Genomic DNA, 27,043 nt, shown 5'->3' on the forward strand with positions numbered 1-27,043 from the left:
AACCATTGAGAATTTCTGTTTGTTGGCTTATTTTTTTCCCTTAACATTCACAGGCCATAGTTTATTTACAGATCCAACTCTGGCTGAGGAATCCATCCAATTCTGTAATTTGGATAAAAATTCAAGAATTATTTCCTGGGGCCATTGTGATTTAGATCTCTGGTCAAAAACTAGTTCTGACTCATGGCCTCCTCTGGCAGCAGCTGCTCTGTGGAGCCATTGCTCATGGCAGCTTTGCTAAAAATGTATTTGGGAGTCGTGAACTATCCGTCTTATTACTGCTGCTGCTCTCACCTCTACCTCCACCTCCCCTTGGGGCTGGTCTGGCTCCATACAATCAAGCATGAAAGTCAAGTAGAAGCCAAGGGCTTTGCTACAAACTGAACTGGTGCAGCACTGGGATTCTGTGGTTGGGAGAGAATTTACCTGGTGTCAATACATTCCATTTTGTGCAGGGATAGAAGGGGAACAGGGAATGAATGAATCCTTATGGGTACCATGGGGGCAAAACAGGTCTGGTTCTTTATGGTGGACCCTCCTTGTGTGCATTCATCCAGGGGGTGCCTGTCAGAGGACTTTCTGTTTCTTGTAGGCTCTCAGGTGTTGATGAAAAGCAAATAATTGGAGGAATTCTGTCACGTTCACTCATTCTGAATAGTGCCCTGTTCTGCAAATAGTCCTGTGGTTTTCCAGAGGATTTCTCCGGCGTGGAGCAGGCGTGAGGCAGGGTGGCAGCACACGGCCCTGTCAGGAGCACAATGGATTTTTCCATGTTGCGTTTTGGATGTGCCTCAAGGCCTGTGTGTGTTTGGAGCACAGCTGTGCTTTCTGCTGCAGGGGCACAGAGAGACATTGCTGCCTTCCAGAAGTGACAAACCAATGGCCAAGTGAGGGGTGGGAAAAGGAAAAGAGTGACAGTGACAGGAAGTGATTTGCCAAACTTCAAACTTCAGATTGATGCAATTTAAACCAAGCTTTCCCCAGCTCATGTTTTGTGACTAATCCACTTTCACTTCATTGCCCTATGAATGAAAGTCTTAATTTTAATCTAAATGTAAAGGTATTTATGTTGTGCTTGATAAATTCACTGCACAACAGTCCCACTCTAAATATTCATCATCTTTCTTGTGAGGTGTTTCAGCTGTATTTTGTTAAGTTAAATTGTACCAGTAAAGTGTTAAATGCTAATTACTAAAAAAAATTTAAGAATGCAGAAAATTATTTAGGAAAGATCATAATAAATTCTCTGTTCTTATGAAGTGTTTGTTGGTTTTCACCAAATTATGGATCATAAATGCAATGGAGCTGTGTTAAATATTGGTGTGTTATCATGGCATTGTGCTGTAAAGGGCTGTTCCATGAGGAGAAAAAGCAAGTGCTTATTATGGAAGTTTCCAAAGCATTTTTGTGTGGGAAACTAATACTAATATCCCATCCAGCTGAAAGGTATAATGTGACCTTTGGATTTAGCAGGATTCAAAGTTGAGACCACTGAACTTCATATCCTGCTCTTCCCAGTTTTGGATGGGTACATTGAACTATGAAATGATAGCCCAAATAAATAAATAAATCAGCTTCTGTTTGCAACGTGAAGAAATCAGACTGGGAAAGCAAAATCTGTTTACTAACAAATGTAGTTCCATTTTCTGTGAATTAGCCTGAATACTGCTCTGCACAGCAAGAGCCCTTTAGAGGGACAAGATGAGAGATGCCTTCTATGAACAGTAACATTTCCTGCTCAGTGCATGACTGAGAGATGCCTGAGGGTGAGGGGGGTGAGCATTGACCATGGATGTATTTTTCCCTTTGTGTTCTGCCTGTACAGCCACAGAGATTGGCCTGCAAAGAAAGAGCAACAATAAAGCCAGATGAGTAGTGCATGTGTTAACTGTGGAGAATGGTGTTCATCCAAGCCTGTGGTACATGTGGGCACGTTCAGCTGGCATTTTTGCAGTCATTTAATATTCTGTATATCTGATGCAGGTCTTGGTACTTCTGTGTAGGTGAATGTGTGCATGAAGGGTATATGGAAACAGCTAAAAGTATTTTCTTGCATGTTGAGGCATTAGCTTGTACATCTTCTAGTTTTTGTAGTGCAAGTCTTCCACAGGAATGTCAAAGACCATTTGAAATGGTATCTTTTAACTGTGGATGAGTGGAAGGAGAGCTTGGTGACAATGCTGGAAATGAGAAGAGGTGGAAGCTAGAGCAGCATGTTCCTCTAATTTCATTGAAGGATATAAAAGCACAAACAACTTTTAACACCATAGTTTTAGTAGTAATGATGAATCTCCATTTGAAGAGCCCTAGGTTTGCTTTTGTGGAGCACCTGGGCACAGGTGAGCTTTTAAGGACAAGATTAGTCCCTAGGGATGGGTTGGAGGAGGGTACATGATCTCCAAACAGCCTGTCACACCTGTGTGCTCGCTGGTTCCAGGGCCTGCTGGCCTTGCTGCCCTTGCTGCCCTGAAGGCAGATGGTTCAGCAGGACCTCTCCAGGAGCTGGCCAGTGCAGCAGAGTGCTCCTGAGGATCCCTTAGCTCTGCTGCCATGGAGCTGTACTGGAAGCTGCAGGATTGTCTCTGTGCCTGAGAAGTTGTTCTGAGTTTCAATTCCCAATATAAGGACTTTTTCTGTCATATGTAGCATGAAAATGACAAGTCACCATAAATATTACTACCACGGTGTCTTTTAGGTTTGTGCCAATCGCCAGGGAGTCACAGAATGGTTTGATTTGGAAGGGACCTTAAAGATGATCTCATTCCAACTCCCTGCCCAGGGCAGGAACACCTTCCACTGGTCCAGGTTGCTCCAAACCCCATCCATCATTCTGTTGTTACAGCTCAGTAACAACAGGGGCAGCTACTTCAGGTTGTCATGTGCAGCTGATCTGGAATTTGAAGCCTGGGAAGATTTGGTCCATAGAGCTTATTAAATGGAATTTCCTTGGAATGCACTGCTCCAGGAGCAGATACTTCAATCAAATTAAGTTCAACCTTGAGCAGGTATTTGTAGAACTTGTTCCAGGCTTGACCAAGTTGATAAGTGGTTGTTAAGAATAATGTTCCTATGGATATTGCAAAGGAGAACAGGGTTATGCCCCAATATTAAGTAGTTGATGAATGTGTGTTAAAATGGTCATGAATTTTATGTCAACATTCACAGGACTGTCTAATGCTCCTCTTACTACAGCTGAAAGAGATAAGACCTCAAGAACATATTGCTATTTTTGGAAAGAAAGATTTCTTTGGAGGAGACTGTTTCCTGTCTTTGCAGCCAGGAAAAGAAAAACATTTGATAAGGCTTTTTGCAAATATTGCTGAGAAAATCGAGGAAAAAATAGTGTTCTCTTATTTCCGTCTCTGGTGTGCTTTAATCAGTAGCTATTATTTTAGAAATCACTTGTAACAAAAAATGGAGATAAGAGTTTGAATTGGAGGATGAAGTACTGTATTTATATTTATTATCAGTGTGAGCTGGGAGTACTTGTTACAGAAGCCAAAGGTAACTATTTTGTCAGTCTGTCTTATTATCTCAAATGTAAATAAAAAAAAAGAATGAAGCACCCATGCCTTAGATATATTTTTTGAGAGTTCTTGAAAAGGATGTTGTCAAATGAACCATATGCTATGTATATAAATTAAGACTGTTTTTATGATTATTTCTAATACAAACATACTGTAGATGTACAAGTCTTTAGTTTAACCATGTAATCAACTCCTGTTTGTTTAAGAAAAACAAGGCTGTCTTATTACAGCCTTTTTTAAAAGGTTTCACAGGATCAGTTTAGACAGAGCCTAAGCAGCCCTGTTGTCATGCTGGTAATGTACGTGTTTCAGGCAATTATTTAATTTAAAATTGCCCAGGAACTCCTCAGCAAAAGTACTGGAATGTGTTGTCCTTCATTAGATGCTTTTAGCAACATCTTTTATCCCGCTCCTCTCAAAAGGTCAGGGAAAAAAAAAAGATAAGATGCATCTTCTAACAAGCTGTTGTTGTCTGCTGGGCGAGCTCTGGGGCTGTGTAAACCCTCGTGCATACCAAGGAAGTTTTGCAAAAATATCCCGCTGCTCCTAATTGTGGCAGTGTTGGCAGGAACAGGCTCTGCATTGTGGGACCCTCGCTCGCTGCTCCCGGGGTTTTGATCAACACGGGTGAAATCTGAGCCCAACAAAAGTCAATGAGAGGTTTGTCTTTGATTGCACAGCAGCCAGGATTGCTCCCCAGCTGTTCCAGACACAGGCAGCATCCTAATGAGGAAAGCACACCGATCCCTGTGGCTGGATTTGCAAAGGGAACAGCTCATTCTTTGAGCTGCAGGCTTTTTGCATATAACAAAAGCTTTGAAAAAGTTGAGTTAATCCACAGTCCTCACATGAGCGACTTAACACTCTGATAAAAGTATCTCAAATCTTAACAAGTGAATTTTGGTATTCCAGGAAGAATCTCTTCTTGGAAAGAGTTGGGTTGGGCTGTCTAGGGAGGTGGTGAAGTCACTATCCTTGGAAGTGTTTAAGGAAAGATTGCACATGGCACTCAGGTCTGGTTGAAATGGTGATGGTTGGTCATGAGTTGAACTCAGTCATGAAGATCTTTCCAAACTGATTCTGTGAACTCTGGTGAGATCACCTAAAACCTGTATTATTGTGTTAATCCTGTGAGCTGGAATGGATGGAGTTGTCCAGTCAAAACATGGCCATTGTGGATTGTTCAGAGCACCCTGGGACACGTTGGGCTTTAACACAGGGAAGAAGGACAGTTGTGGTCATGTATGGTTTGAGTTTGGGCAGTGCTGCTGCGTTTTAAGCCATTTGGTTGGTTTAATAGTTCAATAAAGTATTGTTCAGGGAAATCTTAAAGTTGGCACAGTGTTTGCCAGCCAAAGACTGCAAAGTAGAGACTTCAAGGTGATTTAGGGGAGGTTGATTGAATGAACATTAAGAACCCCAAACTTTTCACTTTACTGTGCTTTTAATGTGTTTTTAGAATTTTGTGGATGTGGGTGAAAAGTCTGGAGGAAATCATGGCATGTGAGCCACCAACACTGTTGCTAATGTCTCACTGGCACACTTGAGGTGTGATTTATTAATTGAATATCTTGCTCATCTTCTGATTTTTTTTTTTAACAGCCTGAATGGGGCCATTAGTTTGGACATTCAGTTTGGGAGAGGGAAAAAGCAATATTGTATCAATTACTCTAAATTCATCTGCGTGCTGCTGAAATGAATGTGACTAAGAGTGGTAGTTTGCCACAGGATTTGCTAAATCGTTTGTCATGTTTCCATTTGCTAAGTGTTCAGGTGTAGAACAACCAATTATTTAATTTGTTCAAAGACATTTATTTAAATTGGAACTTGTATCTTGAAACCTTGTCAAGGAATAGTTGAGCTTAGAGTTATTTTTGCTGGGGTTTTGGAAGGGGAAGGAGGTGAAGGTAAAGGACATTTGCTGTTTTAAGAGGATTGTAAAGGAAATGAGTTTGCAGAAGTTGAAGATAGTGCGTGGTTTGAGGAAACTGGAGGCTTCCTGTATGACTTTAGGCAGATCACTTGACCATAGTACCTTGACTTTTCTTACCCATAACATTGGGCCAGTGAAGAAATACAGATAGTTGGAAGGTCCCACTTAGTTGTTGTATTTAAAAATGAATTTTTGGAAGGCAGAAATTACCATCTGAGCACAAAGATTTGCAAAACCAGTGTTCGCTCACAACAAGGGACAACACAGCAAGAATTAGAGGTTATATAAGTATATTTAGAAATTGGTTGAACTGAAAAAAGGCAGTATTTCCCTGAACTCTTCAAGATGTGATGCACCTTAATTTATCACTGTTTAATATTTTACTATTTAATAATCTTCAGCAATGCCCATGCTACATCTCAGCGTTCCATTTGTGCAGAAGAATTTCTAAAAACAAAATAAAGTATCAAAATGCAGCCAAATCTGAGCTGGATGCAGTCTCACTGTTCAGACTCAGTGCTTCTTGTGTGTACTTTCAGAAGCTTGTGCAGCTTGTTTTACAGAGGAGACAGATTTGGAAGTAACAGGGATGGCTTTTTAGAATTACATTATTCAACTACAAAGGTTTAAAAATACATCTGATAGGCTTTTGTTTCCCAAGTTCATCCTGCAGCTCCTCTCTGCAATTGTTTCCTGTTAAACAAACCTGGCATGTTGTTTTCCTGAGGTTTATGGGTCATTGACAGTGTTGGGTTTCACACAGTCCAGCTGCTCCCAAATCAGGTCCCTTCCTACCCCAGCAGAGTGGGGAGCACACAAATGGGGGCTGGTGGAAGCAGGGAAGGCAAGATGAAGACATCTGAGTCATTTTCCTTCCAGCTTCACTGCTAAGGCTTCCATGAATTTCAGGCTCATTAGCAAAATGTTGAAAAATGTAGTGTTAAATTACAGTTGTTCCTTGGGACTGTTTTTGTTGCTCCTTGGGACTGTTTTCCTAAACTCTAATGACAAAAGGCTGAAAAGAGGAGCCCCTGGCAGGGAAGAGGCAGCATCTGTCACACGCAGAGTTGAAAGGACATGGGGATCTACAAAGGGAACTGAAATCAACTTGGAGCCTTTCCCTGCCACACAGCAGTTTTACAGTGAGTCAGGGGTTTTTTCATGTCACAATGTGGTGAGGCAGTGTTTGGAGAAGGTCTCTGCTGTCCCAGCAGTGCCAGGCTATCACTGCTCCCCCTCCCATGGCCCAGTGGCCACACGTGCTCCCTCCTCGGAGGGCAGGAGCAGAGCCAGAGCCGAGCATGGCATGTGCCAGGATGGAAAACATTGCCACTGGGCCTCTCTTGTCTGCTTTAAGAATTTCATGTGGAGGTAAGCACCATCCAGACACATAAACCTGTAGAGCGTCCCTGTGCTCAGTTCTAGGTGAGCATCCCTTTTTAGCAGAAAGTGTTTGGGACTACAGATAGCATCCAGAGCACCCAGGGTAGCCCTGGTGTTGTTCTGTTCTTGCAGACATGTTTAACATTACTGTGATTTTTAAGGCTAAATGAGCCTATTGGACATGATATGATAGAGAATTGCAGTTTTGGGGCTTTTTGTTGTCATGTCTGATGAATCCAGAGTGGCAACTCTGAAATGTCCCTCACTCCCCTGACATAGGAAAATACCAGTTGCTGTAGAGGAAGGTGCAGGAAACCAAGGAGCTGCCAATTGTAAAGTGCTTGCAGGCATATTTTTCTAACTGTGGCATTTTGTAGCAGGTTAATGATCTGGAGTGTGAGCTTTTTTTAACCCAACAAACCATAGGTATCACGTTCCTTAAGATTTTTCTAAAATCTGATTACACTTGGGCGTGAGAGCACATGAATTCTAGTGGGATTATCTGGCCTTTGTTTTTCAAGTTTACTTTGCGACACCATTCCTGGATTTGAGTTAAACTAATTGCCAGTAAATAATACAAAAGAAAGTCCTCTCTCTTCCTGTTTCAGTTTGCTTCATTATTTATTTTACAGGGGGTGTGTGGAGGGGAATAACCTGTTGTAGCAGTCAGCTGGGTCTACATTCACATTCCTGTCCAGAGCTGGGTCACTGACTTATACAACGATCTGGAATGAATTGCTTATCTTGAGGGAATGCCAGGCATATGGAAGAACAGCTTGCCCAGAGAAGCTGTGGCTGCCCCATCCCTGGAAGTGTCCAAGGCCAGGTTGGACAGGGCTTGGAGCACCCTGGGACAGTGGAAGGTGTCCCTGCCCATGGCAGGGGGTTGGACCAAAGTGTTCTTTGAGGTCCCTTCCCACCCAAACCACTCTGTGATTCTACAGAGGGTTAAACTCTAATACAGATTAAATTCTTTGATGAAGAACATTGTGTAAGGGCTAAGAACTGTTACTTAATCCAACTGCAATTAAGATTCTTCTTCCAAAAAGCACATCAGGAGAGGAGTTCCTTGTTTAGCTGACATCTCAATTTAAAACTGGTGCTACGTCTTACTCTGTGAACACACACTCACCCCCAGCGTGTGGGAGAGGAGGGATTCTGGAGGGACCCATGGCACCAAAAACCTCTTGAGAGGAAGGAGCAGCTGGCTTTGACACACAGCTAGTAACTAGGAAGAAGAGGGTTTTTTTGTTGAGTCTGAATGAAAATCAGGACAAACATCAGTTGTTAAAATGTGCCAATCAAGTGCATCTTGGTAAATTCATGTAGAGAGAAATTTTAATTTAGAGCTAGTGTTCAGTCTGTCACCAAAGAAATACTCATCAGATAAAAGTGCTTCAGATCTCATGATACTGGAAACCAATAATTATGAGATACAGGGAACAATACAAGGTAGAATTGCTAAAGGGATTAATTAGCCTTAGTCGAACTAACCACTATAATTGATGCAAATATCCATCTGCAGCCTGCTGAGACATTAGATAGTCATCACACACCTGCTCAATTCACCAGCCTTGCAGAACACAGCTGTCACAATGATTTCTGGTTGGGCTTTTTCTTGAGCATACTTGACTGTTTGTTCTTTTGTTGTTCAAAATGTTTTCTTTCTCTTTTCTTTTTCTAAACAGCACTTCCATGATGGCAGAAAGGCACAACAACACATTGAAACTTGCTGGAAACAACTTGAAGCAGTAAGTGGCAAATTCCTCAGATGTGGCATATAAGTTGTTTATATATTATTTTCAAAGAGATGGTTCAAAACCTTTTATTTGGAAAAAGAAAGGTATATGGATAAAAGTTGTAGAAATGTGACTTTTAAAACTCTGCTGTCTTAAATACACTTGCAGTCTTGAAAAAAAATCTGTTTTAACAGAACATTTGGCTTCTGTGCGCTCTTTGTCTATCACGAGCAGCATTTCATTTGATATGGCTTGAAAAGTGTGCTAAGCATTGCTGAAACTGCAGAGTCCCTAAGGGTTCTGTTCAGCTATTCCACTGCAAGTTGAACAGCTTCATAATGCATGAATAAATTGAACAGGAATATCTCCTGAGTCAGGTGCTGCTTCCCAAAAGTAAATATACATTGGCATTGTCATTCATGTGATGAATGCAAAGTGTGGCTGTAAGTACAGGAGAGGGTAGAAAGGGGCTATCAATAACCTAAAGTTATTGATATTGATATTTGCAAATTTATAGATCTTACTAACTCCCTCATTCATTTACAAAAATGAAGGGGATAAGTGTTGAAAGAGAAAGATTCAAGAGTGGAAGTGATGCTAAAAGGGAAAAATACGGACATATGATCAGCCTGAATAATAGAACCAAAAATGTGCCTCTGGTAACTCCATTTTTTGAAATTTGTTAATATGGAAATGTATTCCAGTGTAAACAAGAGAGCCTTAAAATCCTTCAGTTGTTGCAACAGATTGTTTTAGTGGCAGGCATGAATTTTAGGTAGATTTTGGTATCTTTTGCTTCCCATAATGAAGGTTTCTGGTTTTTCTTGTCAGAGTAAAAGGCGGTTTGAACGTGATTGCAAAGAAGCTGATCGAGCACAGCAGTATTTTGAGAAAATGGATGCTGACATCAACGTGACAAAAGCAGATGTTGAAAAGGTGAGCTGGAGGGTGGAGGCTGTTTGTAAACATGGATGTGATAGGTTTACTTAATCCTCCTGGTAGGATAAAGCCTCTGAGGCTTAATGCCTCAGAGTCATTCTGCTGGTGAATTAAAACCTGGGAGATCTCTGCAGACACCTTTATTTATATGAAAACTCTAAACACATAGAGTCAGGTTTTTTTAGTGGGTGGTATCTGAGTTTAACAGAGCTGATATGGCTCTAAAGGAGTTGATGCAAGCTCAGTTTTGACTAACACCCCAGGTTCTGTGACAGCCAGGCTTGTGAGGGCTCCCTGAGGGCTGTTTGCAGTTTCCACACATTTTCATTACCTCTGTGATTCAGGTAGAACTAAACTTCCTGCCCTTTGAGCAGCACTTCAAACATTTCCCAATGTCATTAGATGCAATGAATTATTATCAGAATTGGTTTTCCTAGTTGAAGGTTTAGAGCAGGACAGCTTTCCATGTGATAAAGGATCCTGGAATCCATGCTTGTCACAGATGGCACTAGGCTTTTATTTTCATTTCTCAGTTGCTGGCTGGTTGCAGAATCATTTGTGGCATTTTTACTATGATCCCCACTCAGTGAAGCTTTTGAACTAATGCTTAATTTTAAACATCCAGTCCTGTTTCAGGACATCTGTCTGGAAATACTTTCTCTCTTTAGTTTGATTCAAAATTGGATGTGTGGAAGGATGCTTAAAGTTTAAATTTTACTGGTGCAAGTCAAATACCTCTAACTTAAGGAAGCAATGAAGAGGAAGAAAATGTTTTAAATAGCTTCTGGGTTTGGAGTTACACATTTGCTCAGAAGATGCACTAATGTAGATCAGAAACACCACATTACAGTGTGTAAGGACAGTTTTGTCCTCCTTGAGTTTGAGTCAGACAGGCACAAAATAGCCAGAACGTTTGAAAATGTTTATTTCTTGAAGGAAAAAAATAAAAGGAAAGGCGACCAAAAGAGAAAGGAAAAAGTAAAAGCTGAAGCTTAAAATATGCCAAATGTTTTGTTGCAGGGACAGGAAAGGAAAGTGAATTATAGGTAAGAAATCTTTCTAATCTGAGGTCTCCTTGTAAAATGTAGGTTTTGCTTCTCAAGAGGTCTGCTTCATTCTATTCTAAGTTACTTCAGTCCTGTGAAGATATGAAATATAAATTTCCCTTTACATCTGTGGGATCTTGTGTTTCTGGTGTGCTGAGCATCAGGACTTTGTGTGGCAGAGTGCATCAAGGATGCTCTTGGAAATGAGAACAGTAAATCATAAACAAGCTCAGAAAATTTCCCCCAAGTGCTATTGCATATCAAAGGACAAAATACCTCTGTGGTCTTGTAATTTACTTGGCTCTTAGTTGCAAATTCACCATGTAGATTTGATCCTTTGTTGCTTTCTGGATTTGCCAGGGCACTTGACAGATGAATGCATGTACAGATTGTTAAAGATGTAGCACCACATGTGGGTTTTTCTAACAGAGAGGGATCATCTCTGCTTTATCTGTATAAAGTGATTTTAGAATACTTCTTTCATAGATAAAATTAGGGCTTGCCCTAGATTTTTTTCCAAAGCTGAGGTCATGTCAAAGGGATATAAAGACATGACTTACTGTTTGAAGTAGGGGACTGAAACTCCTGATTTCTACATCCCTTTCCAAGGCTGGCCTTTTCTGGTCAGAGTAAAAGGTGGCATATTGGTGATTTATCAATCTAAGAGTGTTAGTTAAATTCTGGGAAGCAATTTCCTACCCTGGTGCTCTTTCCCTTTCAAGTGAAGCAGAGAGGCTTCCCTTTTAAATTCTTCTAGCTTTTTATTGTGTGAATTTGTAAATTATTTATTGCAAAATGAGGCTCAGTGGTATCTTGAAAGAAAAATCTGTTAGTTATGCATGTTGGCAGCTCTCAGGAGAAGGCATTACTGCACTTTCCAGGCAGTCAACAGAGTAGATGGGAGAAGGAAAAGGTTATCAAAATGAGTGGAATGTGAAATAATATTACTGAACAGAGAGAACAGTGTTTTCCAAGTGCATGTGTTAAACTGGGTTCATCCATGTCAGGCTGTGAATAATGCCCTTTCTTTGCTCCCCTCTGCCCGTGTGACTGGGAGGCTCTTGCATAACTCCCAGTGCAGAATGGGATATTGTTCCACCAGCACTGCTGCTCTCCCCAGCTCGCTCCAGGGGGATGCAGGAGCTGCTCAGCTCCAAATGAAGCAATAGGATGACTTCAACCTCCTCCTACTACAGCAGCACTTCTGATTTCTCTTGCTCCTTATGGCTTGGCTGCTGCACTCCTACCCCCAAAAGCTCCCAGAAATCCACCTGGCCAGGAGAATGGGCAGCTTGGCTGTGTCAGAGCTCTTCTCTTTGGCAGAACAAGGTGCTCCTCAAGCAGTGGGGCTGGTTGCCCTCATTTCTTTGGCTTGAGATTGACACCTTGGCTGCTTCAGCTTGTACCTGCCAATATGAGCAGACACAGGAGCTATTTTTTGCATCACACATGATAGAGTGGATGGCATTAATGAAATTAAAATTCTACAGTGATCACAATGACACAGTCAGAAGAGAATACAGCTGCAATTTCCTAATGCTAAGCTGTGTGAGGTTCTGAAATGCACACATCTCTTCATCTTTCAAATCTTCGTAGCCTTTGACAACTGCAGCAGGAAACTGTGCCAGAGCTGCCATCTACCAGCATTTATCCCTTGCCCAAGGTATTACAGTTTGGGAGCATTAAGTAACCAGAAAAGTGGCAGAGAAGCAGAATAAGAGTCACTTTCCTCCTTATTTCTCCAGGACTGCTTGGCAAAGGGCCTAAAGGCAGGGTTGATGTGGAGCCTGGGCATCATGTACCCAGGTCCACATTCCTTCTGTAGGACCAGGTAGGTGGAGGGCACGTCCCTTCTCTTCCCCTTCTGTGGCCAGCATGGGCTCCATCACCTTGCCAGGCAGCAGCCTGGTAGCTGATCTTGGAGGGAGGAGTGTTTGGCTTTGTTTCCTCTCAGCTCCTTTTTTGGTAGTAGGAACAGGGAGCAGAAGCTGTGCTCAGTCTCTGCAATGATCACAGTGTGCAGGAATAGAGGGAGAGTGGAGCAGGGCACCTGAGCTTCCTTCCCTGTTTGCACTGAACCTCTAAACCCTCAGCAGCCAAAGCTTGCAGAGATGTTTGTGTCAACACAAAATGCAGTGTAGCAAAGTCAGGGCAAGAAGCTCACAGTCTGTGAAAATATCCTTCTAAACTAAATAAATGCTGCAACATGCTGATGCTGCTTCCAGGAAGCCTTGTAGGTATCACTGAAAGCTTTATTTCATTTGGATCACAGTGTGGTGTGTGCTTTAAAGCACTTCTCTTTCAAAAACCACAGAGGAGCTGCTTCCATTTTTTGACCATTTGGGGAAATGGTCTCTGTCGCCAGCACGGAGCCACTGTACATATAAGGCAGAGCTCTATTGTTTCTGCCTTCTTTTCAGAGCTGCAATCACTAAAAAGCTGACATCTTTATGGGATAATGTGGTACCCAATGGTGCCTTTGCAGACTTCTTGTAATAAAATTAAAAAATCAACTGGCTTTTCTAAGGGTTTCTTTTCCAGGTAGGCATTTCAGAGACTGATTTTAAATAGGAAGTGGCTGAGGCCAAGCATGGGAAGAGTTTGCCTCTTGATTTGCTCGGCATTTGTGGTGAGGAGAGTGGTTTGAAGTACTTGGTGTCAGGCAGGATCTGTCCCTTGGCTGAAGAGAAAGACGGTCAAATGTTGACCTTAGGCAATAATGTGAGATACTTAGGAATTTTAGATTTATTTGCATTTGGTTTTGAAGTGGAGAAACTGGGGGAACTGGGAGTGATCTCCAGTTTACTGAAATCTCTCTGAGCTTTCCCCTATGCTCTGCAAGTTTCAGGTTATATCTGCAATATCCAAGATGTTTTGGAGACCCAGAATAGCTTCAGATTTGCATGAAGACTTAAAATAGAATATCACCATGATAGTAGTTTTCTAGTCTGTAAATATAACTGTGGGGGATACTGAGGTTTCATGTTTGAAGTTTCATTTTCTCTTTTCTCGTGCCACGTTACCTGGGTGCTGAATTTCTGCACAAAGCACAGAGTCTGTCCCCTCCTTACCCTCAGGAGACACACTTAGCATGGCTTGGGGTAGGTGAATCACAGGCAAAGTCTGAGAGAACGTAGGTGTAGAAATCCTGCTAATTGGAACCTGGGATTAGCTGATCTTCCTGTGTGCTCAGCAGTGCTCTCAGGTGGGAGCTGCATTTCCAGCCTCTGGGCTGCCGTGCTCTGGGACACAAATCCCTCCTCTGGGAGATCACACATCCTTACAATGAGAGGTGTAAGAAGCTGTTTTGGGCTCTGGAGACATCTCAGGTGGGTGTTTCAGCAGTCAGGTCATAGTGAAGCCAGATGACAGCCCAGACTAAACTGGAGGAACTCCAGCTCAGGGCTCTGCTGTTGCCACATCCCCCTGAGGTTTAGTCAGCAAAGTCTGTCAGCAGTGAGCTTCACCCCAACCCCAGGTTGTGGGTATCTGCCTTCTGCAGACTGTAACTACTAAATAGGCCTAATTTTTCAGGAGATGCCAAGTCATCTGCTCTGTGATGGTGGGACTTGCATCCCTTCCCTCTCCTGTCCACATCAAGGCACCCACTGGCTCCATGAGTGTACCAGCATTGTAGGAAATGCAGTGTCATGCAAAGGTGCTTTTGCAAGGTGGAGAAGACTTACAGTGTTTGTGTTATTTATTCTGCACTGAGTAGTCCCAGAGGCTTTGCTTTTCCCATTCTTTGCTGTGAATTTGTAGAGATACAGCAGCAGCATCAAGGTGAAATACACAGGTGAGGTGTGCCAGGCCCAGTCAGGAGGGCCTGGCCTGGGCATTTCTTGTTGGAGAATTTGACACTGCAAAAGATTTTCCCTGTATGGTGGTGAGTTTTTTGTATGTTGAGTAGGCAGCTGCTTCTTTTTTGCTTCACAAATGGAACTGGCTAAATTTCTGTGTCTTTGCTTGTGATGTGTGTCAGATTTCTCATCAATTCAAATGCTGGGTAATGTGATTTCATGTTATTTCTCTGGGTTATGCAGACCCCTGTCTCCTTCCTGAACTGCTTCCTTCCTAAAGGATGATGCAGTGTGTGAACTCAGGGAGTCCCTCAGGAGAGCAATTTGCATTTCTGGAAGAGTAAACCTTGTTTACAACCTGTCATCCCTGCCTCTCTGTGCAGAGCAGCTGTTTCCCTTTTGGAATCATGACTAATTTAAGAGGGTCGATTTCTACTCAATAGAGAGTTAATGACTCCAGCAGGAGTGTCTGGGGAACTTAATAAATCTCCATATGTACCCTATACATACCCTGTGCTTGGTGATAAGAGATCAAAGAGCCAGTTTTAGTGTAAGGCAAGGAAATCCGACTGAACTTAAATTTCCTTTTAACAGTGCTCCCCTGCAGCAATGCTCTACGTGGCAATTTGACTGAGTTTTGTGACAATACAACTCTTTTGGGAGGTGATTGCTGAAGAGAGGGAAAAGGAGTGTGAAGGAGAGGCTTTGGAATATCTTCTGAATTAAACAACTGCAGTTTGAATCACCAGTGTGATAGAACTGGTGTTCTAAGCTAATGCACAGCAATTTCATGCTGTACAGTTGGAAAGCTTCTTTGTAGTCATTCTTTTTCTGTCATAACATTGGAATAAATCTTTTCACCTGCGTGAGAAGGCCTCAGAATTTAGTGAATTTCGTTTGTAAGCTGCTCAGTTTCAGTGAATCATAGAATACCAGGTTGGAAGGGAATTGAAGGATTGTCTGGCCCAGTGTTCCTTGGCAGAAGCACAGTCTAGACAAGATGGCCCAGAACCCTTTTCATCTGAATTGTGCCCCATGTTGGGGATTCCACCATTTCCCTGGGGAGATTATTCCAATGGCTCATTGTTCTCACTGTGAAAAATTGTCCCCTGGTGCCCAATTGGGATCCCCCCAGGGGTGACTTGTACCCATTGCTCTTTGTCTTTTCCATGTGACTCCTTGTACAGTGTCCATCTTCCCTGTAGTCACCCTTCAAACCCTGGGACACAGTGACAAGGTACCCTGAGCCTTCATTCTCCAGGCTGACCTAACCCAGGTCTCCCAGCCTTCCTTCACATGACAGCTTCCCTGTGCTGGATCACCTTTGTGGCCTTTCTGGACCTTCTCCAGTCTGTCCAGGTATTCCTTTTTGTATGGTGGGGACCACTGAACACAATACTCCAGGTGTGGCCTGACAAATGCTGAGTACAGGGGGACAGTGATTTTATCTCTAATGGGAAAGCCTTTGCTGCTGCAGCTCAGCATCACCCTGGTCACTCAGACTAATTCACCTCCCTGAGAGACAGAGTTGTGTGTTTTACCCTTAAAATTGATCTTCAAGGCTACAGAATTTGTCCTGGTAAATTTTGAACCCTGACTGTCCCTTCTGTGTTGGCTGTGTTTGTAAATTCTTTCTTGGAGAGAGAGGAGTAGAACCGTGCCCAGTATTCCAAATATGAGCTAAGCAATCTATTACCCAGTCCTGAAATTTCCATTATTTATATTCAAGAAATAATTTCCATTATTTATATTCAATACCCAGATTTATACATGGCAGAGTTTAATTGCTTATGTAGTACAACTAAACAGACCTCCAGAAATCATTTAAACATTGTCAGCTAGTGCTCCAAATACATCTTTTCTTGTTATCTCCTCCATCAAACCCACATAACCTTGCATCCACGGAGATTATCCTTCTTTTATAATGAATTAGACTTGCCAGATTTCCTCATGGAACTGCATTTCTCTGAGCTGTGTGGAAAACTCCTGGGTGTTTGCAGGGATTCACAGTTCAGTCATCCAGAGAGTTTGGTTATTTAATATTCATGACATGAGAATGGCAGTGCAAGGTGACAAACTTTTGGGTCTGAGGCACAGTTATTCCCCAGGGCCTTGGAGCAGTGTGCTGAGAGGTGCTGCTCTGCTCTTCTTCTTAATTAATTTAGTCCATCTCTGTTGTTAGAGCTTAAGCGGGACTGTGTTGTTTGGAGAGATCTTTTGTTAGTGAGAGTTTCTGAATTCTGGCAGAGTTGTGTGCAGTGAGACTGCACTAGATAACAATTCCTGAGATGTGGTGAGGAAGATTTTCCATCCTCTGTCAGTGGTTTGCTCATTTGTATATTATATTCAGCCAAAGGATTTCAGGGATCCACAGAGTCTCAGATTTTTCCTCCACCTCTTCAAATGTTAAAAGAAAGGATTTTTTCTTTTTGTTTCTTTCTCTGCTGTTATTTTGCACACCCCATTGTGCTTTTTGTTTTTTTCTTTCGGGAAAGCAAATTTCAAATCCTTTCTCTTCTTGCCGGTTCAAAGAGACCCAACTGGTTATTGTAAAATAGTAAAGAGTGGAGCTTGATTTGGAGGCTATGTAAATCCAAGCCTGGAGCCTTGGCCCTGTTTTGGAGTCTGTGGCAGGATGCCCACTGTTAATAATGACCCTGCCCACGCTGCCAGTGCTGCTGCTCCCGGTGCCCGCTGCTCGCAGGGCAGCCGTGGAGGGAGGGCCAGAGCCTGGAGCTGAAAAATCTGTGAGCAATAGAAAGCATTCCTGCAACTGGGGAAGTGTTTCTGAGTCTGCCTTTATCATTAAGCTATTTTAAAGGGATTGGGTAGTTGAGGGGAGGGGGCAGGGGTGATTTTTTTTTCTCTTTGTGTTTGCAATTTAGTGTGATCTTGGATTTGCCAAAGACAGATCTGTTTGGGCAGGCAATGGCCTGGCAGTGATGCATCTCACATGCTGTCTGAGTGTGAAAGAAAAGAGGGGGTGCAGAATGGGAGAAAAGAAAGAAGAAACAAAGTGACACCAAAGTTTTGACTGGAAACTCTGCCATTCTGGACAAGAGCAACTGCTGAGGAGTTGAACTGTTCCACTTAGTGTGGACCAGCTGAATAACAGCCAAAGTTTTTTTCTGCCCTTTTCAGTTATTCATATCACTCCCACCATAACAGCCCTGAGGAGCTGCATTTTTGTCTGTGTAAACCCAGAAGACAGTGTGTCTATTGACCCTTCTGCTGTTTCTGGAATGTGTCTCAGAAAATTGTTCTCAGCAAAATATCCTCATTCTTTTCTGTATTGGAGACCAAAATGGCAGAAGATAGACTTGGTTTTTAAAAATTTCTCCTACCCTTCATCACAAGTTGTATTTCCTATCAAAGGAGGCCTGGGGGAGAAGGTAAATGGAACAATATAAATGAAAGTATTTAATTCTCTAAGAGCCTTCATGTGAAGTGTAGCAGTTTGCAAAAATTTTCTTACACTTTCAGTGTTGACAGTGCCCATCATAAAGTGTCCATATTCCCTTTCTCTGTTCAATTTTCTTGTTCAAAGGCAAAAAGTATTAGGACTGATTTAATTCAGACCACTATATAAAGCTTTACTAGTGCTGCTAGTAAAATGTTTGCAAGGATTATGGATAAGTTCCTCGTCTGTCATTCTTTGGTCTCATTCTGCTGTGCACTGATTGCTGAAGTTGCATTTTATTGATGAACTGCAGGTGGTTTCAAGCAGGTGGTAAGAAGGCTCACACCAAATATATCTCTCTAACATGAGTTTCAAAGGTTTGCAGGGTTAACTTTATTCTAATTTCTTATTTTAAAAGGGAAAGAAAGACCCCCATAAATACTTAAGTCAGATTTCAGTGCATCAGTGTCCTACCCTGGCATCTTCTTTCTGGCATCTCTGAGCTCCTGGTAGACTCAACTATCTGAACTAAGTCATGTTATTTGGGAGTCTGGTTTCTGTAACTCAGTTGTTAAGAAAATCTGCAGGAAATGTAGTTAAAATAATTTTGAGAGAACAATGTTTGTGCTCTTCCCACTACCTTAAGAGACAGATGCCACAGTGCGTGTTGACAGCTCATATGGCCATTGAATTTAGGGGTTTTCACCTAAGGTGGGTGTGCTGCTGAGGCCCGGTTTTTTAAAAGAATATTTTTAAAGTACTGAAGACAGCCACAGAAATCAGCACTTTGCAAGTTAATACTACTCTGCAGTTAGCTACTGTTCTGCATTCTTGCCCATCAAGCAGCAAGGCTGCCTAAACAAAGGGGAAAATATTGGGCTTGATTCTATTTAATGGCACTTCTGCATAGATTCTGAGAGAGGAGGTCACCTATAATAAGCCTTACCTGCTGCAGGTGAGCTGTTACCTGGTTCAGTCTATCAGAGCTGCTCTCCTTTCCCTCCAGTGTTCTCTCAGAGCTGCAGAAACACTCCCCTGGAGTGGCTGCTCAGATCTGATTGCAGGTGCAGGGGGAGCCCAAAGCTTACCTGTCTGCTCCCTGCAAGGCTGGAGGTGCTGCAGGTCCTGGGCTGTCGTTCATTTTGGGGAGCATTTTCTGGATGAGACCAACATTGACCTTTGGGACCTTTGGGTTTTGGTGCTGCCACGAGTTCAGACAAGAGCTGCCTTAACAAACCCAGATTTCAGGGAGGAAGCAATGCCTATATCCACTATGCATGTTCATTTTGGGGCAAAAAATTGTTACAAAGGTATGTTTGGGGTGGAAGATGTGTGGAATCTGTGCATCTTTTGCAGTGCCAGGCATTTGGAAGCAGAACGCTGCTGTTCTCCCCACAAACCCCTCAGTGTTCATACCCTTTTTGCTTTCCTACAGTGCTGAAAGGTGACCTCATTCTTTTTTCCTTTGAAGAGGGGAATTTTTGCTGCATACAGAGTCCCTGGCCCTGACATCTCTGACAACTGAGCAATCTGTCAGCCTGTAGAGGTGGATTGTGTTTCACATATGGGGCTGGAAACTGAGCTCTTGCTCACTCATCCCTGCCCAGTTAAAGAAGAGAATGTGTTGACTGAAAGCTGCATCCCAGTATTGTTCTATATCTGAAGTCATCGTCTGGTTTTCCAGACCCCAATTATTCCAAAGCCTTTCCTCCTGGAAATCCTGTTCAGAGCAAATCTTTTAGCATTAACTGTAAGAAGCCCCCAAAAAACCTTGTCTGAAGCTGTTTGCATGCACAAGTGAGCAGCAAAGAAGCAAAACTTCATTTTCTGTAAAGCCCAGCTCTAAGTTACTCCTGACATAGCTTCTGTGACTCTGCAGTTCTGGGCTACTGCATCCATTACTCTGAATGTGAAACTTAACATCATTGACTAGTTTTTATCACTCTGTGCTTCAACAGAGTGCAGGAGTCTCACTATAAGGTACAATTCTGTTAATACTGGAAGTGATGATGTTAGAGGAAGTGACACACTGAAATGAAGTAATAAAAAATTCTAGATTTTAAAAAATATATTTATTTTCAGATCCAAATACCTCATTGGAAAGATATTTAAACAGTTTGAAGCTTGCCAAATGCATTAAATGGCCAAGAGAAACAAAGAATCACTAGGGTTCTTATACAAAAAGTTCTGGCTTTGGAATGCACCCAATTTTATTTACTCATCTGCTGCCCCCTCTTATTTGGGGCCAGTTAAGATAATTTTGGAAACTGAGTGTCTACTCTTGTATACATTTAGCTCAGAGTTACTTTGTCATATCCAGCCAATGAGTTTGCTCATGAAAATGAACTCTGATGGCTTTAATGCTTGCTGGGTCTGCCTGGAAATGTGTAATAATGGATTTCTTGTTTTTCTGCTTCAACAATAGAGTCAAGGGACAAATTCCTGAGTTGCATTATTTAAAATTATTTTTAAAAAAAGAAAGGGAGAGACAGCTGTATGAGTGGGAGTGGGGCTGGTGTAAAGTCAGCTCAGACAATGGGTTCCTCTTAGGTAGATGAGGAGAATGGGCCTCACAAATGGATATTGATCTGCAGCAGCTGGGACGTGAGGAAGGGGTTGGGAGATGAGTGTGAACCACTCTTACAGCTGCTGCCTTTCCATGGCTGACTTTGTTTTCCTGGTAAATTTGTATTTGTGGCATGAGGATATATTGTTTTCCACTCGTATTTAATGTAGCTGCATTTGAGTGTGTGGATGGTAAAGTTTAATAAACTTTATAGCACTTGGGCAGGGAAATTATTGATGTGGCTTCTTGGAATTTGATTGCAGGAGGTGAAATTTCTGGAATTAGGCACTCATCCTTTGTAGGAGTTAGTGGACAGTTGAAACTCCTGGGATCAAGCAAAGTTTATATGTCTTTTATTGGATTCACTTGTTTGGTTATTGTCACATTCTTCTCCATTTGATGCTACTGTTTCATCTCCTGTGATGCACTTGGTGCCCAGTATCTCCTCATTTTGCTTGAATTATTTCTGTAGAAAGAATGTGAAGGGGATCTGTGAAATTCCTACAGTCAACTGCAGAAGCAATATCTGAATTGAGGTGAAATAAATTATTAGGTGAGATGTGCAAACTCTCCAAATGTGGAGGAAGGCTACTTCTTTACAAATTGAGATTTGAAACCTCCTGGCAGAATTTGTTACCTTCCAGTTATGATTACAGAAACGTTCCATGATTTGGTATTCCATGGATTTCTTGTCAGGAAACTATTGTCTGCTTGGAACAGTTCAAAGAATAACCCTGTTCTGAACTGGTTTTAATGGGAGCCCACTTAAAATGTGCTAAAATTCTTTGTTGTCTTGTGTCCCCCGAAACATGGTTTTTAAAGCAGCATTTCTCTGCCTTGTCTGAAGGAATTATTCAGAAATTCTGCAGCAGAGCTCTAGCCAGGGAGGGGGAGCTTCAGTGTGGGGAAGGCATAGGGAATTTTGGAAGAGAAGAGAAGGAAGAGCTGCTCTGTGAAGGCCAAAGGCAGGGATTTCCTTCCCTGCCTTTGGCCTTCACAGAGCAGCTCTGTGGTTCAGGCATCTGAACCAAACAGATGGGAGAGGCAACAAGGGAAGAATATTGGGCAGTGAAACAGATAACAGAAGGCCTTGGGAACAGAATTGTAAGGGGAGGAATCTGAAAACATGAAAGGGTCACTTGGGGACAGATTATTCTAGGGAAAGAAGTGAGATTAATTGCCCAGTGCTCTGCTATGTTGGGTAGCAAAGCAAATCATCTGTGTGGGTAAAAATAGGAAGGGAGGCATCTCAGCTGCTGCTCAGGCTCCTCTTTCCTTGTGTGCTTCATGCCAGGGCTGTGTGAGGAATGTGGAGAAAGGGCTCTGCAGGGCACACAGAGTTAAGAGGTTTTGTCATGATTAGGTTGGCTAAAATGAGAGGGTTTTTCTCACTTCCCTTTCCCCAGAAAACACTGCTCACCAACAGGGAAGCAGCTCATCAGAGGAAAGCATCAGGTGACATCCACCAGGGCACAGGGGGAGCAAGAAGTGAGTCCATGAAGGTGCCTGTCCCGTGGGCAGGTGGCGGGGCCAGCTTGTTTTGGTGTTTGACATGCAGTTCAAGCAGAGGTTGTTCATGGAATGCGAAATGGTTCATGAAATAGCACATTGTAACCCCAGAAAGGACCAGCAGCACTGTCCACACTGCAGCTTGAGTGTTTCACAGAAGAGGAGTAAACCAAAAGCTGGTGTTCAGAGTCTCATAATGTTCCTGGATAGTAAGATGAGGAGTACCACAATGCAATTGCTTTCCATGTAGCCTAAATTATAAATTTCTTTCAGGCAAGACAGCAAGCCCAGCTAAGACATCAGATGGCAGAGGACAGCAAAGCTGAATATTCTTCCACCCTACAGAAGTTCAACAGTGAGCAGCATGAGCATTACTACACACACATACCAAACATCTTCCAGGTAAGGGTCACTGGCAGGGCTCTGGAGTAGCCCATAACCCTGTGACAAGAATATATTGCACATCACCTCAATTCTGTGACCCTGACTTTTAATTTTTGCTGATTTTTTTGGTCATTCTTAGCAAATTTTACATGCCATCTGCCACCCTGAGAAATGGTAGGATAAAATATCCCTTTCTCTTAAATTAGCTATAATTTAAGAATATAGAATAGCTATAATTTAAGAATATAGAATAGCTATAATTTAAGAATATAAATTAGCTATAATTGGCTTAAATTAGGGATCAATAACACACACGGAAGGTGACGTTAAAGTGTCGTGACAGATGAGGATAGCCTTTGGAATCCTCACAATCTTTCCCTGTTCAGCTCCTGTGTCTGTGCAGCTGGGGATGAGGGAGAGCATCACTGGCATTGTTGGGGCAGGAGGCAGCTGGGCATTGCTGCATCTCTGAAGTCCACCAGCCCTTTATAACCTGTGTTCAAATCAGGCTGCACACATGGTTAAATGTGAACCACAATAATTCTGCAAGAGTGAGTCCAAAGGGTTTTAAGCAAGCTACTGATTGTGTCTTAGGGTGCCTAAGGACAGGCTGCAGAGGAAGAATAAAGAAGCCATCAGATTCATTCTGAGTGAAGATCTGAGTTTGTGCTTGAATGAATGAATGGAGGGTAATGTAGTAGAACAGAACTTCTAAATGACTGTTCCCTTGTAATGGGTCATGAGCATCAGAAGTGGAAAATACAACCTTTTCAAGGGAGGACATGTCACATGCTTGTCACCAGATGAGCAGTAGCTGATATTTGCGTGGCAAACACGCACTTCTTACCCACTGCTGAAACTTGTGAGCTAAATGGACACCTCCTCTTCTGCCTCATGGTATTTCAAACCAATGCCTTGAGATAAGCTGTTCCTGAAATCAAGCAAATGCTGGAGCTGATCTGATCCGTAGGTGAGCATGGTAAGGTCCTGTAGATGTGCCCTCTTCCCTGTCAGTGCACCAGTGAGCTCCCAGGGCTTGCTTCTAGATGTTGAAATAAGTTGTTTTGTAAGGAGTTGATGTTGCTTGTGGATCAGTCAAGGCAAAGGGGATTTTTTTGACTGCTCCTGCAGCCCAGTGTGAAACAGGCTGCTCCTGTCCATGCCCTTCTGTATCCTGCTATTATTTGTCATAATGGAATTATGCCGCGTTCAGTTTCCCTCAGTGGTAAAGCAGAGGCTCCTGGAAGAGATGCTGGAGATCCTGGAACTGAATCCACTGAGCAGTGAGGAGCTGTGCTGTGAGCAACATGGATGTTTTTATTGTACATGAATACATCAATACATGCTGTATTGTGAGCAAGACATGATGTACGGGACTCCGTGAACACCAAAAATTACCTTCTAGGGAAAAGAAGGGGAGACATCAAGGGAAAAGAAGGGGAGACATCAAGATCTTTGTTTCCTTGGATTCTACAGTGAAATGAAAATGAGATTGTTCTGAACATGCACAGAAAATGAAAGAATTTGTTGCAGAAATTCTTTTAAAAGCCTTAGGAACCATCCTTACAAAAATCTAAAGCTGGGGTTTGACAAATCAGCATTTTTTAACATAAAAAGTTAATTGAAAAAATTTCCAGTAATAGTAAAAGAGATTACTTTAAGAATGACATTTTGATGTGTGAGGGAACAATATCACTTGGTGCCTTCCTGAGAACAGCTGTCCTAGTTTTTTCTTAAAAATATATTTAATCCTTAAATTTTAAAGTAGTTGATGTAAGCTGGAGAGGAAAATTGGGTGGAACTGTGAAGTTAATCTTGATGTTTGACCTGAATGCAATGTAATATTTTAGAAAATACAAGAGATGGAGGAAAGAAGAATCTTGAGGATAGGTGAATCCATGAAAACCTTTGCAGAAGTCGACCGCCAAGTGATCCCCATCATTGGGAAGTGTCTGGATGAGATAACAAAGGCTGCAGAATCAGTGGATCACAAGAATGTAAGTGTTGCATTGTTGGTTGTCATATTTAGTATTGGTCTCAGATTTACAGAGACAGAAATCCTGGGCCCAAGCTCAGCACAAGAGCTTTGCAGTCATGGAATTAAACCAAGGAACAGCTTCTTGTCCCAAGCTGCTTTGTCTGGGGCAGGATGTGCTCAGATTATTTCCCAAATCTACTTAACATTCAGAAATGCCTTTCCTGCAATACTTTTTAATTTTTTTTTTTTTAATTAAGGAATACTCTCTCATTTTATTAGGATAATTACTTTTTGAAATTTTGCAATTAAAAAGTAGGCGTCAGCATGTGATGTTTGACATAATTTCAAATACTTAATCACCAATTCTTATAAAGGTGGTTTATATGTCTCATAGTCAGAAAACTGTCTGTTTCAGAAATGCCTTAATTCCAGCTAGCTTTATAATAATGAAAGTATTTAAAGTATTGGCTACGTGAACTATCGCAAAATCTTTCTGTAAAACATTTCTTTGCAGGTTTGAGGTTTGCTGGCGTCTGTAAATGAGCAAATCTTGATGTCTGAACATTTTCTTTCACAGGATGCAAAGAAACCTCTCTGATAGAAAAGCTGATAAAGATTTCAGTTGAGTTTCCTGATGCACAGTGACCACAAGGCCAAATGTGTTTTCTATTTTGTTTGCAGAGTGATCTGCTCCCTTCCTACATGAAGCCTCTGTTCTTCCAGCCTTTTTTGTGGATCACATTAGTGCTTCAAATGCTGACAGCATGTGTCTTGCTGCCTGTTTGAATTTCCCACACATGTTTTTCACTGGAATCTTTTCTGAGCTGTTCAGTGCCTGGAGCCATGAACTGGCAGCATAACCCCTGAAGTTTTGAAATTAATCCTCTACTCTCTGTTCAGCAATTGCTCTCACAGAGAGCAGCACAGGAAACTTAGGGATCTGAAAACCACTCTCTGGGTGAGAAAAGGGGAACTGGAGCAGCAACTCCCATGTTAGAACAACATACCCTGCTTGAGGTACAGCTTTTGGTGCTGCATGGTGAAATCCTGCTGGGGAGATTCATGTCTCAGCTTGCACTCTGCCCAAGTCTTCGTAGCAAACACACATGAAAATTAAGCTGGGTGTTTGAATCAGGGTGAATTTTATATTCTCTTGGTCACAAATAAATCCATGATGGCTCATACACAAGTGTGACATTGGAAAATGATGACTTTGAGCACTGATAACTGAATTTACCAGGATCTCCTGTAAACACTGTGCTGACAAAAATGTATTTAACCAAAATAGTTATATCTGAGCAGTTACAAAGGGTTTGGTGTGTTCTACCTGGAAACAGTTATGCTCAGTAAGAGTTCTTTTTCCTTAAATATCATTGAGGATTCTTTTCTCTGGAGCAGTAATTTCTAATTGTGTTGATTATAATGAAAGTTCTGGATTACTTACTAAATATGCAACAGTGTAAATAGGATTGCTTTATGCCCTCACTGCACTGCATAGAATTCCTGTTAATGCCAATAGAAACTACCTGGACTTAGCTGGGAATACTGGTTCCCTGTTAGTGTGTTTCTACTTTAGTTTTAAATTTTTTTTTCCATTTCCCCATTCTAACCACTTGAACAACACAAAGGTCGTGTGGCAAGTGTGAGCTGTGGTGACTGCCAGGTGAACCTGTGCAGAATATGATTCAGAGGGCTCTAGCAGCAGATAAAATGAATTTGTTATGGGCTTGGAGTTCCTGTTATGACATTATCTCTGTGATATGTGGAGCATGCTGGTTATTTTTAGCTCCATTGTAGTGGAGTGATGTTTTGAATAAATGGAAGGAACACTGTAAAATTCAGAGGTGAAAAAGTAAAAGCTCCATGCATAGGATAAAATACCAGTGGAGTAATTAATATAACATAGTGTAATCTCTTAAAATCAAAGAATGGTTTGGGTGGGAAGGGACCTTAAAGCCCATCCAGTGCCACCCCCTGCCATGGGCAGGGACACCTTCCACTATCCCAGGCTGCTCCAAGGCCTGTCCAATCTGGCCTGGAACAATTCCAGGGATGGGGACTCCAGGCTCTTGTAAACAGTCTCTCCATATTCCTGTAGGCTGCCCCTAGGTACTGGAAGGCAGCAGTTGAATCTCCCCAAAGCCTTCTCTTTTCCAGGCTGAGCAATCCCAATTCTCTCAGCTTTTCTCACTCTTTTCCCCTCCTCTTCTCTAATCATTCTTCATCTTGCTTTCATGTCTGTCATTAAAAATATCTTCAAGTTTAGATCTCAGAAAGTTTTAATGTCAAACAAGGATGGGATAATGGAAAGTTTTGTTCTACCTCCCTAAAACTCATGTAGGAATGTCATGGTGCCACCTGATAGACTGAGGATCTCAAATCCATGTGGGTCTTCACAGTCCCATGAAGATTTTTGCAAAGCTTTTGCTGTATCTGTGTTTTGCTCAATGGAGCCTGGCCTCTGGATATATTTCTACCCCAGCAGATTTCTCCTGAGCAGCATTTTACCTGCAGCCATTCACAGAACCTGTGAAATGCCTTCAAAGCATCAAGATTTTTATGTAACAGGGCAGTGATCCTCTTCTCTAGAGAATAGGATATTTGTGTGCCAATGCACAGCATCTCTAGAGATCTTGGAATACAGCTGTTAGAGTATAACATAATCTCCCCAACAAAACAAGTAGATAAGAAGTCTATTAAGCTATTTTTTGTCCTGAGTCCATTAGGTTTCAATGCATTTGGCAAGCTGAGGTCTGAATTTGATCTTATGTATAATTAATTTTGTTTGTAGACTTGAGTAGGAAGAATGCTATGGATTGGTTTGGCTTTGATTTGTTTT

At 42.0% G+C, this 27,043-nt stretch overlaps 1 protein-coding gene across 22 annotated transcripts in view; it reads left to right on the top strand.

Annotated features, from left to right (window-relative positions):
• The window catches only part of FNBP1 (formin binding protein 1), a 66,305-nt gene that overhangs the window by 17,296 nt on the left and 21,966 nt on the right, over positions 1-27,043 (top strand). For all 22 annotated transcript variants that reach the window (XM_068211256.1, XM_068211257.1, XM_068211259.1 and 19 more), the window contains 4 exons: positions 8,532-8,594; positions 9,414-9,518; positions 22,116-22,244; positions 24,077-24,223. In XM_068211256.1, the coding sequence (XP_068067357.1) occupies positions 8,532-8,594; positions 9,414-9,518; positions 22,116-22,244; positions 24,077-24,223 (444 nt within the window). The remainder of the gene's footprint in view (positions 1-8,531; positions 8,595-9,413; positions 9,519-22,115; positions 22,245-24,076; positions 24,224-27,043) is intronic.

The sequence above is a fragment of the Anomalospiza imberbis genome, chromosome 21 (assembly GCF_031753505.1).
Source record: "Anomalospiza imberbis isolate Cuckoo-Finch-1a 21T00152 chromosome 21, ASM3175350v1, whole genome shotgun sequence".
Taxonomy (NCBI): domain Eukaryota; kingdom Metazoa; phylum Chordata; class Aves; order Passeriformes; family Viduidae; genus Anomalospiza; species Anomalospiza imberbis.